This window comes from Protomyctophum bolini (assembly GCF_963924005.1).
Source record: "Protomyctophum bolini genome assembly, chromosome: 11".
Taxonomy (NCBI): domain Eukaryota; kingdom Metazoa; phylum Chordata; class Actinopteri; order Myctophiformes; family Myctophidae; genus Protomyctophum; species Protomyctophum bolini.
The window spans coordinates 30,517,783-30,535,187 of record NC_137872.1 but is presented as its reverse complement, the minus strand read 5'-3'; the positions used below and the strand labels follow the sequence as shown (position 1 = coordinate 30,535,187).

The following is a 17,405-nucleotide window of genomic DNA, read 5'->3' as shown; positions in this document are numbered from 1 at the left end:
ATTCAAAAATAATAATAATTAAATAGCAGATCTGATCTACAATAGCTTGTCTACAAGCTTACGTGTTTTAAGCTTGTAGATCTGCTATTGTGTTTTTTCTGGCATTACGATTATGTCTGTGACATCAGCTGTATTCTGTGTTGTTTTCCCTCCTCCTTCCTGATATATCTATTCCAGTGTTTCTCAAATTATTATATCCTTTTTTATTTTCCTTTTATTTATTTTTGATTAGCATTACAAAAAGAAGTGTATTGTTTCCAGTGCAGTGAACGGAATAATTGTCTTTGAGTACTTTGAAAAGCACTGCAAACAATGAATGTATTGTCATTGTTAATATTATTATAACATTTTGAGAGGACTTGGATGTTCTTTTTCTCATTGATGAATTGAAGTGAGGAGTTCTTTTGAGCATGTCTTCTGTGGAAGCAATGTGAAACATGGGTTTTTCAGAAAACTGTCAGGATTTAGAATGGCCGTCAGGTCTAAATGTGTTAATCCATGTGCTGTGTGACAACACCACAACGTGCTGCAGGAGGCCGACAGGAGGGTGAAGATGCAGAACATGGTGCGCTTCCCCCTGATGGGCATGGACATGGCGCCCCACGTGGTGAAGAGGAGTCAGAGCAGCTGGAGCTTACCCTCCCACTGGTCGCCGTGGAGACGACCCTACGGCCTGGGGCGCAACCCCGACGACTACCTGTACGACCTGTACGCCGTGTGCAATCACCATGGCAACATGCACGGAGGACACTACACAGGTAACCATGGCAACATGCACGGAGGACACTACACAGGTAACCATGGCAACATACACGGAGGACACTACACAGGTAACCATGGCAACATGCACGGAGGACACTACACAGGTAACCATGGCAACATGCACGGAGGACACTACACAGGTAACCATGGCAACATGCACGGAGGACACTACACAGGTAACCATGGCAACATGCACGGAGGACACTACACAGGTAATTCCAAAGTATGTACATTGTTTAAGTGACAGATGCATGGTTTTCATATGGTACATATATGAACTTTGGCTAAAAGCTTGTGTTTAATTCACATGGTTTAGACTATAGTGCTCTGAACAGCACAACTTTCCCTTTAAGTTTACAATTTACAATTTACACAATTTACAATTTAGGCATTTAGCAGACGCTCTTAATCCAGAGCGACTTACATTAAGCAAGAACAAAAAGCATGGGAATACATCACATAAAGACATTTATCATGAAACATGCGTAGGCTAAGAAAGTAACAGTGGAATATCTATAATGAAACTATACATATAAGCTATACATCTATACTACTATGCTACACATATGTACTATGACGTGCTATGACTACATACAATGCACTTGTCTACATAACATGCTATAAGTCTGTATCAAATGCTATCTAAGTCTACAGAATTGCTATCTAAGGGGGTGGGGTAAGTGCTATGGGCCATGATGGAGTCTGAAAAGGTGGGTTTTCAGACTACGGCGGAAGATTGGGAGTGATGCTGCAGTTCTGACTGCAATGGGAAGTGCATTCCACAGTTTTGGAGCCAGAAGGGAGAAGTTTCAACAAAGGTCATGGTAGCTTGGTTACAACCGAAACGGACCCTCCTCTGAACTTCCTCTTCAAAATAAGAGCCACTTGTAATGATTAGTCAACACTAGTTTTATTTCCAAGTGTACTTACAGGACGTAGATAGACATTTGAGTGCCTGGCATAATGCACCGGAATGTCAGCTGTGTCAGGATTCTCAGCTCTCGCTACGCAAAAGCGCTTCCGTGCCTTTGATCTGCCAGTTATGTGCACCACCCCTGTATATAATTAAGTCCAAGCTAATGGGCCTCGGCTGTGGCTCTGCGGTCCAGGCACCTTGGCTGGTAATCCAGCCTGGCAGTGTGCCGCGGGTTCGACTCCCGGTCCCGACGGCCTTTAATGCACCCCCCCATCTCTCTTCCCATTCAGCCTACTGTCTGTCCCACCATAAAAAATATAAAGTAAAGGCGAAAGCCACAAAAAAAAACATTTAAAGAAAATGTTGTAATGGAAACCCGTTTGACCTCTCTCCTCAGCCTACTGTAAGAACTCTATGGATGGTGTGTGGTACTGCTTCGACGACAGTGAGGTCCAGCCCATGGCTGATGAGGACGTGTGCCAGCAGACGGCCTACATCCTGTTCTACCAACGAAGGACCGCCATACCCTCCTGGTCCGCCAACAGCTCAGTGGCCGGTCAGTGGGGTTTTTTTCCTCGCCTCCCCCCGCCCCCCGCTATCGCATCTGACGTCAGCCTGTTGTATTTTACAGCAGGAGATCTAAAACTCCAGAAGGAAACCGTCACAGGATTACAGGCCTATGTGTGTAGAACACACCTCCTGTGAACCATACTGTTAGTTAAATAGTGTCTTAGTAGGTTGTGTTAGGACTTGTAATCTCTCAAGAACAGATTCTGTGCTGCGCTACTGAAAGAAACAAACAGCAGAGGGTGCTGTTTCTTTTTTTTTTGCCAATGGGTTCCCAGATCTGGACTTACTGTAACTGTTACTTGTAATTAGTAGTGAAATTATATATATATATATATATATAATCAGATGTGAAAGTATTGTATGATGTGTGTATATGGTCCTTTGACTGTTTATTATTTTTTTTACATTTTGTAATTATGTGTAAAAAATGTGTATGTGTGTGATGAATGAGATGGGTTTTGGTAGTTTATTATGAAGCTAATGAGTTGCACCTGTACGGCATGGAGGTGTTGGCCCAGAATTGGTTGGGAACTAACTTTTATTTTGGTCTTTGTTTAATGCAGGTTCCATCAACTCCTCTCTGTGTGACCAATGTCTTTGTTCCATCCATGCTCCACCATCTCCTCTGTGTGACCAATGTCTTTGTTCCATCCAGGTTCCACCAACTCCTCTGTGTGACCAATGTCTTTGTTCCATCCAGGTTCCACCAGCTCCTGTCTGTGTGACCAATGTCTTTGTTCCATCCAGGTTCCACCAACTCCTCTGTGTGACCAATGTCTTTGTTCCATCCAGGTTCCATCAACTCCTCTCTGTGTGACCAATGTCTTTGTTCCATCCAGGTTCCACCATCTCCTGTCTGTGTGACCAATGTCTTTGTTCCATCCAGGTTCCATCAACTCCTCTCTGTGTGACCAATGTCTTTGTTCCATCCAGGTTCCACCATCTCCTCTCTGTGACCAATGTCTTTGTTCCATCCAGGTTCCACCATCTCCTCTCTGTGACCAATGTCTTTGTTCCATCCAGGTTCCACCATCTCCTCTCTGTGACCAATGTCTTTGTTCCATCCAGGTTCCACCATCTCCTCTCTGTGACCAATGTCTTTGTTCCATCCAGGTTCCACCATCTCCTCTCTGTGACCAATGTCTTTGTTCCATCCAGGTTCCACCAGCTCCTCTCTGTGTGACCACTGGGTCAACAGGTTGCCAGGGAGCAGGCCTGCTAGCTTAGCCTCCGGGGCGTCTTCCAGACGCACATCTTTAGCTTCGCTCGCCGAGTCTGTGGAGTTTGCAGCCGAACGCAGCGAAGATGACGGTGAGACATTCTGAAATGTATTATGTAAATGTGAGAAAGTCCGACCTCGGGGCACATGCATCCAAACGATAAAATCCAAGGTTTTAGCCAGAAGAACAAAGAAATGAGACTGCACACTCGATCGAGCTCCCAAAAATGTAAAAATGATGAGATAAAGAAAGAACACACACGTTTTAAGATTATCCTTGGGCATGTTTTATAAACAACACAGTATAAAGAAATTGAAAATTCATGGGCGGAGGAGGGAGGATTGCCCAGAAACAACAACACAGGTCCCCGACTCCAAGTCGAACCGGGGGTTATTGCAATTTTATGGCTGCTGCTCGAACCATTGCACCGTGGAGGCACCCTGAGAAATACACCTTTTGAATGTTACAAAGCACAGTTTGGAGACAAACTCTGTAGGGCCAGCCAATATATCAATATGATATTCATGATATGAGTGATATGGGACTATGGTAACGCACTATTGTGGATTTGTGATGGTAATCATTGCTATAGAGTGCTTGTTCATTAGCTCTTTAACTTATTGACAGCCAAAACCACTATCTGGTGTCTGAAAAGGGTACTCTAGGACCGCCGCCCAGTCAGTTAATACGTGGAAGCTCATAGTTTGAAAGCCATTTCACTCGGAAGCCGAGACCCAGGAAGTGAATTATTGCTATATAACGGGTGCCGCGATTGTTATTTAATTCATCCAAAACATACAATTTGTAACCGGGGATCAAATCGGTTAGAGAAATGAGCCACAAATCAAGCTTGTTTTGAGCCACGATTCTAAAAACGGTGCTTTTTGTCATCATTCCAAATTCACACGTTTATCCTCTGTTCTGTTCTGTGTGAGTTCTCTCTCCTGATTGGATAAGATTGGTATCCCGACCTGAAAATGCATTTCTGTTTAATCAAGAGCTGGAGGAACCCTAAGCTCTATTTTATAGTTTATAAAATGTACGGAAGTGGTTAAACTAGACTATCACAATGTGTCACATTGTATTGTGGCACGTTGTGAGATTGCAGATATGTTTGCAATTTCTGAAACCGTTTGAACGTTATCGTTGCCATCAGAATATTGATATGAAGGTATTTGGTCAAACATATTTTAGTTTGTCCATATCTCCCAGCCCTAGTGTCTAAACTATTGCTACTCCAGTGAGTCATGATTCGATGGAAAAAAACATATCCTATTTTTATAGGAATTGGACACTGTTCTACACAAAATTGTGTAGAACCTTGTTGACCGTGTAGAATTGATGAAAAAAATAATGGACCGTGCCAATGTGTGAAGGAGTACCATCTATTTTTTTTTCTTTATTTATTTTTTTGTACCAGGCGGATTTTCCACCCGGCCTTTTGTGAGAAGCATTCAGCGTCAGAGTTTGTCCTCCAGGTCGTCCATCGCCAGCCCTCTGGCCATCAGTGACTCGGGACTGAAGCCTTCCTGGTCTCTCTCTGCCAAGCTCCACATGAGGTCCAACTCTACCAGGTCCAACTCTCCGTCGCGCTTCTCCCTAGACTCTCGCTCCTCGCCGCCTCTAGAGAGGATAGGTGAGGCCTGCGACGACAAAGTCTCCTCGTCATGTTTTGGCAGCTACAGCAGACACGAGCGTTACTTTGGCAGCAGGTCGCCCCTGTCCATGATGGAGAGCTACAGTGACCAGGAGGGCAACAAGCGTTACCTCGACCACGTCTACAGCAAGTCACTTCCCACCGAGAAGAAAATCATCAATACTGAACCGCGCGAAAACAACAACCAGATAACGGCGTTGGACCAAAACACACTACCGCCCCAGGCCACTCCTTCCAAAGAGCAGAAACGCAAGAGCAGCATCGGAGGATTTGGCTCAAAGGCAGAGAGCGCGGGGTCGTCCAAGAACTGCAGCAAAACGGAGCAGGACCGGACCTCCAAGAAACGCCTGTGCTCGTCCTCTGCCCAGAAAACCTCCGCTCCCCAGTCGTCTTCCAGTACTCCGGTTAAAGGCTCCAAAACGGCCAGTGTCAAGGACAAGAGCACCAATGCCAAGAAAAGCAGCTCCACGCCCAGCGGGACCCCTTCCAAAAAGAAGGAGCCATCTCAGCCCGCCGAGGGGACGCCGCAGCGTAAGCAGTGCACCTGCGCCACGGCCCAGTCCTCCGCCTCCCCCTCCCCGACCGCAAAGAAAACGCCCACCGGCAGCGCGGACATTAAGACCTGCACAAGCAACCGAAAGAGGCTGGTGGAGAGGAGCTACAGCCGGGACTCGATCCACGCCGCCAGCCCTCTCGTGGGCAGTCCCCGCGGCGGCCCCACCGTGGCCCGTCTGTCCATGTCCAAGAGCGGGGACGGCCGGCCGGAGTGGAGGTCCTTCAGGAGCTCCAGCAGCAGCTCGTCCGTCACCAGCCTGCGCTCCCCAAGCGTGTCCTCCAAGGACCTGCGGCGCGGCAGCAAGTCCGAGGACAAGGGGCTGTCCTTCTTCAAGAATGCCCTGCGACAGAGGGAAAGCCGCCGGTCGGCCGACCTGGGCAAGAGCACCATGCTGTCTAAGAAGGCCGCCTCCGATAGGACAGGCAAGCCGTGTGGAGGACAAGGCAAGGACAGCGGCACCAGTGGCACCGACGGCGACGCCACGTCAGACAGTGTGTCTCTGCAGGCGTCCCCAGACAGTCACGCAGGTGAGAAAAAGTCTGCGTCAAAGGAGTCTTCCAGTTCCAAGCCCCCCGGCGGCTCGCTCAGTCGCTCCCTGTTACACGTTGGCAAGTCCAAGTCTTCCAGTTCTGAAATGAGCCTCAAGTCTCCCTCGAACGGGAACAAGCCTCTCGAAAAGAAGGCGTCTTCCAGAAAGTCCAGCATGCAATCTCCTGCACGTCAAACACAGAGGCCTCAATGATATACTAATCGTAGTTCCATTTTAAAGCAATGCAGCTATTTTCTTTGTGCCTAAGTTTAAAGTGAGCGCCAAAAGTATTTGCCAAGTGACAGATTTATTTTTCAATGTTGTGGACACGTACACTAGCTGGCAGTTGATCCATACAAGGACTCTGAGGTTTTCCTATGATACAGTCATCTGGAATATAAGTATTTTTCCACATTGGATGAATGGTAGAAAATATGCAATATTTTTTGCACTTGTCCCCACTTTTAAGGACACAAAACCTATTTTAGTTGAGTATATACGTATAGTGAAAGGTAAATTAATTAAGAATTTGGCTCCTGTGAGCAAATTGCAAAAAGCAGGGTATGGAAAGTACACATGGCAGTACACAGGAACATGCTAATTGCATGCCACATGTGTAGTTATTGTGTACGATACAACTTTTGTGTGTAGTGCACACACACGGTAGTGTAGTGCACTACTGCTATATATTTGATACGTGTTTATTCTAATTCTAAACAGATTATTACCGACTAACTGTATTCAAACCTCTCTGTTTTTGTATCAGTCTCTCACCGTGTACAGTGATAACAACGACACAACCCATACATTGAAAAGGCACCTTGGAAATACTAGAGCTCACATTTGTACAGTTACAGTATATACATAATAATGCTCCGCTAGTGCACACATACATAAAAAAAGAGTTTCATTCCAAAATGTTGTACGCAAGTGAACATTTTCAAGAATTGCCATTGTTTTTGATCAATTACGTTAAGTAATTCAAATCAATCCACACAGTAAAATCTAGTGCGTCAGTAGTCCGTTTGGTTACATTTGCACACAATCTGAGTTGAATTAATTAACACTGAGGATTTTACTGTGTGGGCTGTTATAGAACATTGGCTGTTTTGGAACATTTATAATTTTATATCATATAGAACACATTACGAGGTAATGGGGGGGGGGGGGGGGGGGGGATGGGTTAGGTTTTGCCAAACATCAAGAAGGAAAGCACTTTGCAAAACGGTCAAGTCAATGGAGAATATCATGCGTGCTTTAACAGTATATCCACTTTCTTTTGGCCATGTGGAACATGGATCTATTGGCACTAACTACAGTACCATTGAGTTTTAGGTACTAGATGGCAGGGTCACGGTACACATGTGTCCATGTGGCTGGCACGTCCCATGCTTTCCCATTACTGCATATGACCTTAAGCAACAGCTAAATTAATCTTAACGCATTGCTTGATCGCCGAGTGCAAAATCTAAAAGCATGCTTGCTAATAGTTTGAACCTGGCATTTCCCGACTCTTTTTCACCTCTTGCACCACCATTCTGGCTAATTAACTTTTTGGATTACTTTCCTGGCATTCAGCATTCCAGAATTATTCTATTGTTCTCTTTTGGGCAAGAACATTCATGTATTCACTAAATCATTCCATGTTCTGATTAGAAGCCGAGAACCCATTTTGTGTGTTAAATTAACTAAGTGAATTCATGCTCAGGATTTTACTGTGTAGAACTTTGATTTTAGATTTTGCCACAATATGCCATCTTTGAGAACAATGTGTGATTTGTGATCATCAGGTGATGAAGTGTAGCTCCATGCTGTATTCCAACCATACACAGTACTATGGTTTAATAGACTAGCGGACGAACACTCAAGTTTCATGTTTATGATCCTTTAATATCCCTTAGTGAAATACCCGAAAGAGAAATGGCTCGGATTCAATTTATTGTTTTCAGAAGCACAGTGTAATTTATACTGCATCGTACGCCGATAATGGCAGATCTACACGTTTTCAAGGTATAAATCAGGCTTTTAGATTCACTGGTGTTTCTGCCATGTTTCAATCTCCCAATAATATGCCCCGAATGCTGTGCTCAGCCTCAGGTACGCGTCATATGAGACGGCGCCCCTCTGTCACAGTCTAAAACTACTTGCTTGGAGGTGGGCGTGACGATCCAGCACTGGCCTCGGGTACACCTGACAGACGTGTCGTGCCGTGCAGATAACCGTGGGAAATAACGCGCAGCAGGAATTGATATTTCTATCATGAAATACTAGTGTATGAAGTCTGAACATTGCAGCTGGAAAGGGTCAAATAAGTCATTGGTGGAATGTCACTTACCGTATGAGTCAGGACTGTCGCTTAGGTCTAAATTACTTCTCCGCAGCTGAGGGCCCCTTTTTAAACTGATAAATCCAATATTGATATCCTATTTATTATTTTATGTAATAAGTGCAATATTAGTTGTGGATTTTAATCTAGCTTCATAACCTTGATGTGAATATAAAAGCAGCGTCCATATTTAATATACTTATTTTGTCCATTGTATTTTGGCCAATTGTGACTTATGTTAGAGATTACTATGAAGAAATTAGGGCTATTAAATATCTATATTTTTTTCTACACACATTTCTTCACGGAGATGGTCACAACAGAATGTGAGAAGAGCGGAAAGTAGCCGATCTACAAACTCACAAAGTGTCGCAGTGCGATGCGGTGTGAGCTTGTAGATTGTCCGTTTTTGGTGCGTAACACCTGGCATACAACCTGTTGATTAATTATGGCCCATTTCTTCAGACCAGATAGACACATCCTTTGAAAGAAAAAATGTGTTACTTTAATAACTTGAGTTATTATAAAACCCTCATAACAATAGTAGTTTTTTAGGATAGAATCAAATGTATTTTTATTAGTCAAATGAAATAGGCTAGATGTAGCTTTTCTTTATATAGCAGATATATATATTGTATTTTGGAATGAAACCCTTTAAAAGAAACAGAGAGAAACATATGTGTATATGTACGTATAGACAATATAGATAGTATAAGCGGAGGAACTATAGTATACGCATTTTCCTTTTTTCATGAGAAAGCGCCTTTCAGTACCGTTATGTAACTAAACCATGTCGACTGCTGTATGCATCGCTGAGTAGAAAGGTTTAATTTTATATAGTCTACTGCTGTATGCATCGCTGAGTAGCAAGGTTTCATTTTATATAGTCGACTGCTGTATGCATCGCTGAGTAGAAAGGTTTAATTTTATATAGTCTACTGCTGTATGCATCGCTGAGTAGCAAGGTTTCATTTTATATAGTCGACTGCTGTATGCATCGCTGAGTAGCTAGCCAGGTTTCATTTTATATAGTCTACTGCTGTATGCATCGCTGAGTAGCAAGGTTTCATTTTATATAGTCGACTGCTGTATGCATCGCTGAGTAGCAAGGTTTCATTTTATATAGTCTACTGCTGTATGCATCGCTGAGTAGCTAGCCAGGTTTCATTTTATATAGTCTACTGCTGTATGCATCGCTGAGTAGCAAGGTTTCATTTTATATAGTCTACTGCTGTATGCATCGCTGAGTAGAAAGGTTTCATTTTATATAGTCTACTGCTGTATGCATCGCTGAGTAGCAAGGTTTCATTTTAGCACTTTGTATATATTATATTTTCAAAGAATGTTACACGATAACTTCATGGATCTATATGATATTTTTTTTATTTTGTTGTGTTGCGTGTAAATAGTTTGACGACATATCTTAACGGATGTGTCTAATGGGGCCTCAGACTTGAAATGGTAAAAGGGTACTTTCATCTCTTGTTTATGTATATGAGGTGTTATACTAGGTCACTGTTCCACTGCTATACTTGGTGCTGTCAAAATAAGGTCAGTGCTGCTCCTGCACTGATATTTCTTAAAACTATCATATTTTTTAAGATGCTGACTTTTCAGAACTGTGACCACATCTTAGCGAACTGAAAGAATATCGGTAGCATTAATCATAACCTGTGGTACCTCATTTGAGAAGACGGTAGTTTGCCTTTTTTTCTGTTTCAAGCGGATAAACGATGTATGAATCCATAAAAAGCTTTTATTTTGTTTACTACATTAGATCATCCCCCCACCCTCATTGGCCGGCCCCTAATTGAACGTCACACTGCATGGATAGTTACTGTATCGTAGCTAGCCTGGAAACCAGACGCATCTGACACAGGAAAAACAAACACAAAACCTGGGGAGATTGGTCTGGCTGGCACTCCTCAGTTTATATTACATTTCCGCCACCCCAGAGTTGTGGGTGACCAATCAGAGCCCACTATTCAAAGTGAGACTTTTTTGTTTGTTGCTGTGGAACGTTGGAATCTGTTTGTAACCATGTCCCTAAGTTAGAATCTGTTTGTAACCACGTCCCGAAGTTAGAATCTGTTTGTAACCACGTCCCAAAGTTAGAATCTGTTTGTAACCACGTCCCAAAGTTAGAATCTGTTTGTAACCACGTCCCTAAGTTAGAATCTGTTTGTAACCATGTCCCGAAGTTAGAATCTGTTTGTAACCACGTCCCTAAGTTAGAATCTGTTTGTAACCACGTCCCTAAGTTAGAATCTGTTTGTAACCACGTCCCTAAGTTAGAATCTGTTTGTAACCACGTCCCTAAGTTCCACGCTATTATCTACAGTACACATTGATATTAGTCTGGCCACGCCAGGCTATATCCTAGCAGCTTCACCCCTTAAACCCCGGCATTCGCGTTCTGGTGATAGTACACGGATAGTACTAGTTAATGTAGAGAGAACAAATAGAAACTGAGGGACTTCAGTCCAAAAACCTGGGGGTTTAAGTGCTTAAAGACTTGCCAAGTGTGAGGTCGTGCCACCATGACTGCTGCCCTGTGGGTTTTGAACTGCCACTGATCTTTTACATGTCCACCTGCAAGTGCAATAATGAATGTGAGGATTATGTTGTGAACGTTTGCGCTAGATACCAGCATACTGTATGTTGTCCGTATAGAAATGAGCATGGTTACACAACATTAAAGGTCACCCTTATGCAAATACTCCAGTCTTTTAATCGTACATTATTTTTAAAGGAAGACCAGTTTCCAATTGACCAGTTCGTTTTAATGGGAAATGCCACTAATTTCATGGACTTGCATGTGTAGTTCCAACAACTCCGGTAGCCCAAATACCTACAGTGTATGTTACTGTTGTTTGACAGATTGCTTGAAACCTCGGTTTCCTCTCTTGACTATTTTTATTACTAAACTGTGCCTTTGCTGAATAATTGCAGCTAAATAACTCCAGTGACTTTTGTACGTGGAACACGTAGTTTTTTTTACCAAATTGCATCTCATAATTGGCTTGGCAAAGTAGTCTGTATGAGCCGGCAGGTGAACAGGTTTGCTTGCTGACATTTATCGTTTTAAGTCGAGCAACAAATGTCAGTGCCAAGAGGGAAAAAAAATAATTGTTATGCAGCTTATGCCCAATTTATATACATGACTGTTTGTCGCCCACCAAAGATGGCCGATCTGCAAGCTCACAAAGCGTCACGATGCATTTTGTTGTGAACTTGTAGATCTGCTGGCCCAAAAGACTAAAGCCCAATCAGGCTTTGGTCTTTTTGGTCTGTTGAGCATATTTTTTAGGAGCGCGGTTTGTTTGGCAGCCAGCCAACATGCAACACCATGATTAGCAGCAAGTCAGGTTTTTTTGGCAGGCCTTCAGTTTGGCTACAAATATAATGAAACCTTTAATGTCTTGTTATTCATGAAGGCTTAAGCCCAATTTACAGTATAATGAGGTTTTAGTTATGGGGTCGGGCTCTGGAGTCTTTATATTTTGCTTGCCCGATGGGAGAAAAATGTGTTCACCCTCACTTTATATTGTAACAATGCAACATGGTCTTCTGCCTCCCCAAGAAAAAATAAACATTGTGTCAGAGCAATGTACACTACAGTACATCCATGTAGCTGAGTGGGACAGTGAGGGTTCTCATCTGTGAAGATGGAGTTCGCTAAGGAATCTGCCTTTTAATGATGAAAGTTGAAACTACAGTAACCTCCGTCTTGGTGGACATTGTGTTTAAATTGGCTTTTGTCGTAGGAATAACACACTGTATAGGGATATTAAATTGAGTGGCATTCCCCTGTGAAGCGGATCCGTCCGGTTCTAATTTCAGTCTGCCAGGAAATCGTTTCTTTTGATAATTTTGAACGACATCTTAGCAACCTGTTTATTGTCATTGTCGTTGTAAATTCTGAACTGGTAGTTGGAGCTGGTGGGGAACACAATCTATAAGGTCTCGGCTCATGTGAGCTTGTAGATTTGGCTCTTTTCAATCAAGAGATTTGTTCTTTTGTTGCAGAGGGAAGAAAATGGAGGATACCCCTGTGGGGGTCTGGTTATCAAAGTGTATATATAGGGATTAAGTGGTTAAACATACATTTATTGGGGCACATTTGTCAGGTCATTTTAGGGGGAAATTATTTTATTGAGTCTTTCTTTTGTAGCAGCTGATGGCATAGATACCAAAACCTATTTTTTAATAATAGCATATGTTGCAGAAAGTTGTTGGGGAAAAAAAGACACCTTTTGTTTTAAATCCTCTGCATCTTTTTGTAAATGGATTTATATCTCACTTCATCTGGGTATCCATCCAGCTGTACCTACTGGTGGTCAGACTGAGATTTGTTTCGGAGAAACGCGGTTACATCAAGTAGTTATTTGGGTACCAAGGGCAGGTTACATATTCAGGGAATCGGCCAGCCCCGAACAGGTCACTGTTCTCGTGGATTAAAGTTCTCAGTCGCCATGACTGATTTCAGTCATTTGGATTCCATACATGCGTGTCTTCTGTGAAAGCATGCTGTGCGCCGAAAATAGCCGATCTACAAGCTCACAACACGTCGCACTGCGACGTGTTGTGAGCTTGTAGATTGGCTATTTTCTGTCATTAGTTATTTTAAGATTAACGAGATTTTGAAGTGATCAAACTAGCAATAGAATACAAGTTTAGAAGCTTCTTTCAGAAACATGAATGGTCGATACGTGATTTCTTCAGCTGGTCGGCCTAAATTACATTTTCAGTCTTGAGATTTTATTTTGCTTTATTCCATGTGTTCTATACTAGTAGTAGTTTTTGAGGTTTTCCTCTCCCATGCAGCGCTAGCCAACACTAGCAAACACACAAAAAGGCTGTCCCTCTCTGCTCCGGGACTAAACTTAACATTTCTCAGTTTGTTGCTGGCTGGTTTAAGAATGTGACTCTCAACTCCACGTTGCGTTGTTGAAGAGAGACTAGTGGGGAATGGATTGAGTAGTTGTTTGGTTGCGCTCGGTGTGTAGATCAAGCTTGTAGATCTGCTATTTTCAGCATGCAACCAATTGTAAAAATCTGCCATCATGGCACCGCCAAAATATTGTTTTTTGTCAACAAATGTAAAGACTATGAAGACTATAAAATGAAATACAAATTAGCTGTCAAAATCAACATAGGGGATATATGCGCGCACAGACACACACACACACACACACACTATACAGAATTGAGAATTATTATGGAATGCAGTGTTGCATGAAATGGCTAATGCACGCGCACCTCCTCAACTATGCAAGCTTGCTGCTCTGCAAGCCAAACAAAAAAGAGGAGAAACAAGGCTGGTAACTTTCATTGCTTTTATTTGCACAGCTCACACTAATGCTCGGAAATCTTTAAAAACACCGAATGTTTCAGCATTGCAGTCAAAACAGTGATCTTTTTATATTTTGTTTGTTTGTTTTTATAGATTGTTTTTTTTTATTATGATAATGCCATGTTTTGTTTAGTGTTAAATACGGTTTTTCCTGGGTGCTCATACCTATCTGGTGGAGTTTCTCTTTTTTTCCCATGTTCACCAGCGGGTGCATTTACACTACAGTGGCTATAATCTCTTCCATGATATACTGTAACCCATTCATGACGTGTGTATATAAAGCTTGCCATTAGTTCACAATGGCAAAAAGAAACCCTGCTAATGTTGTCAAATGATATTGTGATTTGACAATGTTCAGTCCTGTTATAAAGGCAAGTCCTTTTATAATAGAACTTCAAGGAGAAGGGTAATAATGATTTAATTACAACATGTACTGTTTTTGTTATGTAAGCAACACGGAGGCCATTAATATGTAAATAGTATTGTTCATGGTGTAAATTATTTATGCTACAACAGCGTTTTGGGACTTAAACCTGAGTTATGCTGTAAATCGTCTATTTTCGGTAACTACGTATACATCAGGCTTAACGGGCATATTTCTTGCGTACATAATTGGCCATTCCATGAAATAATTGGCAGCAGGTCTAACAGCTGACATAGCTACGGGATGCAATCTGGTTTGACATATTCCTATTGGCTTGAAAGACTCGATCATAATCAGTCGCGTGTACCTGCATTATGCTTCGCCCAAGCAAGTTGCGTTCTACTTTTCGTGGCATTACGGAACGGACGAGGCATTCATTTCAGCTGACTGGCATCAGCTAAAACGTAGGCTCTTATTTACCATCTTTACGTGGTGTTTTTAACGACACTTCATCAGCAAATGTATTAACGTTGTTGTGAGAGGGTGGAGGTGACTGATTTAACCTGTTGTGCCTTGATCAAGTCCATGCACGACACGTGCGCAGCCACACCCAGCTCTGAGTCCAGTTCTAGTTTGACTCAGGCCAGGTGTGACTGCTTAAATCAGTCACCCTCCCTCTCACAGTTGTATTGACACATCATACACACACATGAGCCACAGGATCCCTGCCGGGGGTTCAGCACAACGCTACTTCTCAATGGCTGGTCCGGGGACCCCAAGCGGTCCATTATGCACCCTTATGAGTCTGTATTAACCCCCCGAGAGTGTACAGTACCATGGGCTTCATCTCTGGGACCCCCGGTCTATACACTGTCAAATCTGCCCTGCTAAATTAACTCTGTCTGAAGACCCTTACATTTGTCTCATCTCAGAGTTAAAGACCTGTAAGGTTCCGTTTGGAGCCCTGGTGGTCCCTGGGCTCTCACATGTTGAGAAGCGGTGGTTTACAGCAATAGCAGTGCATCCACGGAAACCGGTGTGCTTGTGTTAAAAAACAATCTACATGCTGAGACTCATTTACACTTGGGTGAAAATTGCGAATCATTTCATTTTCAAAGTATAAATCGGTCTGTTACACCTCCATCTACATCTCACTACAGATGGATGGGGAGGCTGTTGCAATACGAAAAAAATGCAAATAAACTGCGCGTATAGGATGGTTTAGTAGCTTGGAAAACCCCCAAATGAATGTCCTTGTGAACCATGTAGAGACTTAAGGCCTACGCATACTCCAGTTTTAGGTGATATGGTGATTGGGAAAACTACAACATGACGTCATTGAGCCACGGTGATATAAGAGACTCACCCCAGAACTTCCCTCTGTTTTTACTAAAACCACAACATGACGTCACTGAGCCACGGTGATACGAGACTCACCCCAGCACTACCCTCTGTTTTTACTAAAACCACAACATGACGTCACTGAGCCACGGTGATAAGAGACTCACCCCAGCACTTCCCTCTGTTTTTACTAAAACCACAACATGACGTCACTGAGCCACGGTGATAAGAGACTCACCCCAGCACTTCCCTCTGTTTTTACTAAAACCACAACATGACGTCATTGAGCCACGGTGATAAGAGACTCACCCCAGCGCGACTCACCTCTCACCCCAGCACTTCTCTCTGTTTTTACCAAACACCATCACCGCGTTCACCCTGGCTCACTCCGGAGGGATACGGGGCCCTCCTAAACCACCTTTTTAGGTTAGGGTTAGGTTTCAGAACCACCGTTTAGGTGAAAACCTTTCCACCGAAAAGGTGAGTAGCTTATCACCTAAAACTGGGAGTATGTGTGAGCCTATACAAGTCATGTTTCATTGTCATTGTATTCACATAGATAAGAACCTTTTTGGGCCATATTATAGTGAAAATATACATAGCTCTTTCTGTCTTTTCAGTCCCTGGGTTGTTAATCGGCGAGAAAGGTGTTTTATAGATGAAAATATATTTTGTTGTTACTATGTTCATCTACCTGGGCCTGCTTTTCTACATACAGTACAGTACAGTATGTTCTCCACACACACGCACTACATCACTGGTTCCCAAATTGTGTGTCAGGGGGGCCCTTTATTTTTTGTTTCCTACATTTACTTTTAAATTTATTTCAAAACATTACAAAAAAAAACATTCCAAAAAGGCTAGCATTGTCATGAATTAAAAACAAAATTCAATGCTTTTTTTTCTCAGTGATTTCATGAAGAAATCAAAGAAAAATCGTAAGAAATTCCATAAATTAGAAAACAAAATGTTTAAAGAAGTAGTGAAAATAGGCGATCTACAACCTTGCAACACGGCGCGAAGCGACGCGTTGTGCGCTTGTAGATCGTCTGTTTTCACTAGCTTGGGTCCCCGGGCCCCAAACGTCTATATTAAATCTCTCTTTGGGGTCTTGACCCGAAAGGTTTGGGAACCACTGACTGCACTTCCATGGGTCTGCATTGGATTTGTGTGCCTGTATCTTTTGCGGTCCGTTCATCTGTGGCTGTTTGGCTGTTCTGTTCCACGGCCTTCCAGGAGAGTCCAGTTCCATTGATTCAATGGTTCTGAACGAGTCCGCCAATGTCTCTTTATGTTAATTTATTTCCTTTCGATGTTCATGCACTTTTTTGTATTTGTATTTCATTTTTTCATATTTGTTTTTAAAGAATGCTATTTCTTTTTCAGAAAAGAGCAACATTTATATACATTGTTGGTTTGCCCATACAAGATAAAATGGAAAATATAATAAAAATGATATTCAAACATATTTGTCAGTGGTGTTTATAAACCCTTTAGTTTGTACTGTATGTCATTCCACCATTCTACACTAGAGGGAGCTTGTCTCCTGTAAATTGTCCTTGTATTGTAACGCTATTGTACAAATTTCAAGGTAATTTTATGTTGACTACTTCCATTTCTTGATACATTTTTATTTTACTTCTACTGCACTACATCTCAAAGACAAATGTTTTTTTTAATTTTCACTGCTTTACTTATTAATAATAATTGATTAAATTATTTATATAGCTTACAAACGTGTTTGCAAAAATAGTGCTTAAGTTGTTAATGATTAATAATTATAGTCCAATAACATGATTCTTAAATTC

At 42.4% G+C, this 17,405-nt stretch overlaps 1 protein-coding gene across 1 annotated transcript in view; it reads left to right on the top strand.

Moving 5' to 3' along the window:
* The window catches only part of usp31 (ubiquitin specific peptidase 31), a 32,563-nt gene extending 15,508 nt beyond the window's left edge, over positions 1-17,055 (top strand). Inside the window, exons 13-16 of the mRNA XM_080776103.1 lie at positions 533-758; positions 2,076-2,234; positions 3,407-3,559; positions 4,889-17,055. Of these exons, the coding sequence (XP_080632229.1) occupies positions 533-758; positions 2,076-2,234; positions 3,407-3,559; positions 4,889-6,423 (2,073 nt within the window). The 3' untranslated portion in view covers positions 6,424-17,055. The remainder of the gene's footprint in view (positions 1-532; positions 759-2,075; positions 2,235-3,406; positions 3,560-4,888) is intronic.
* Positions 17,056-17,405: the final 350 nt, after the last annotated feature.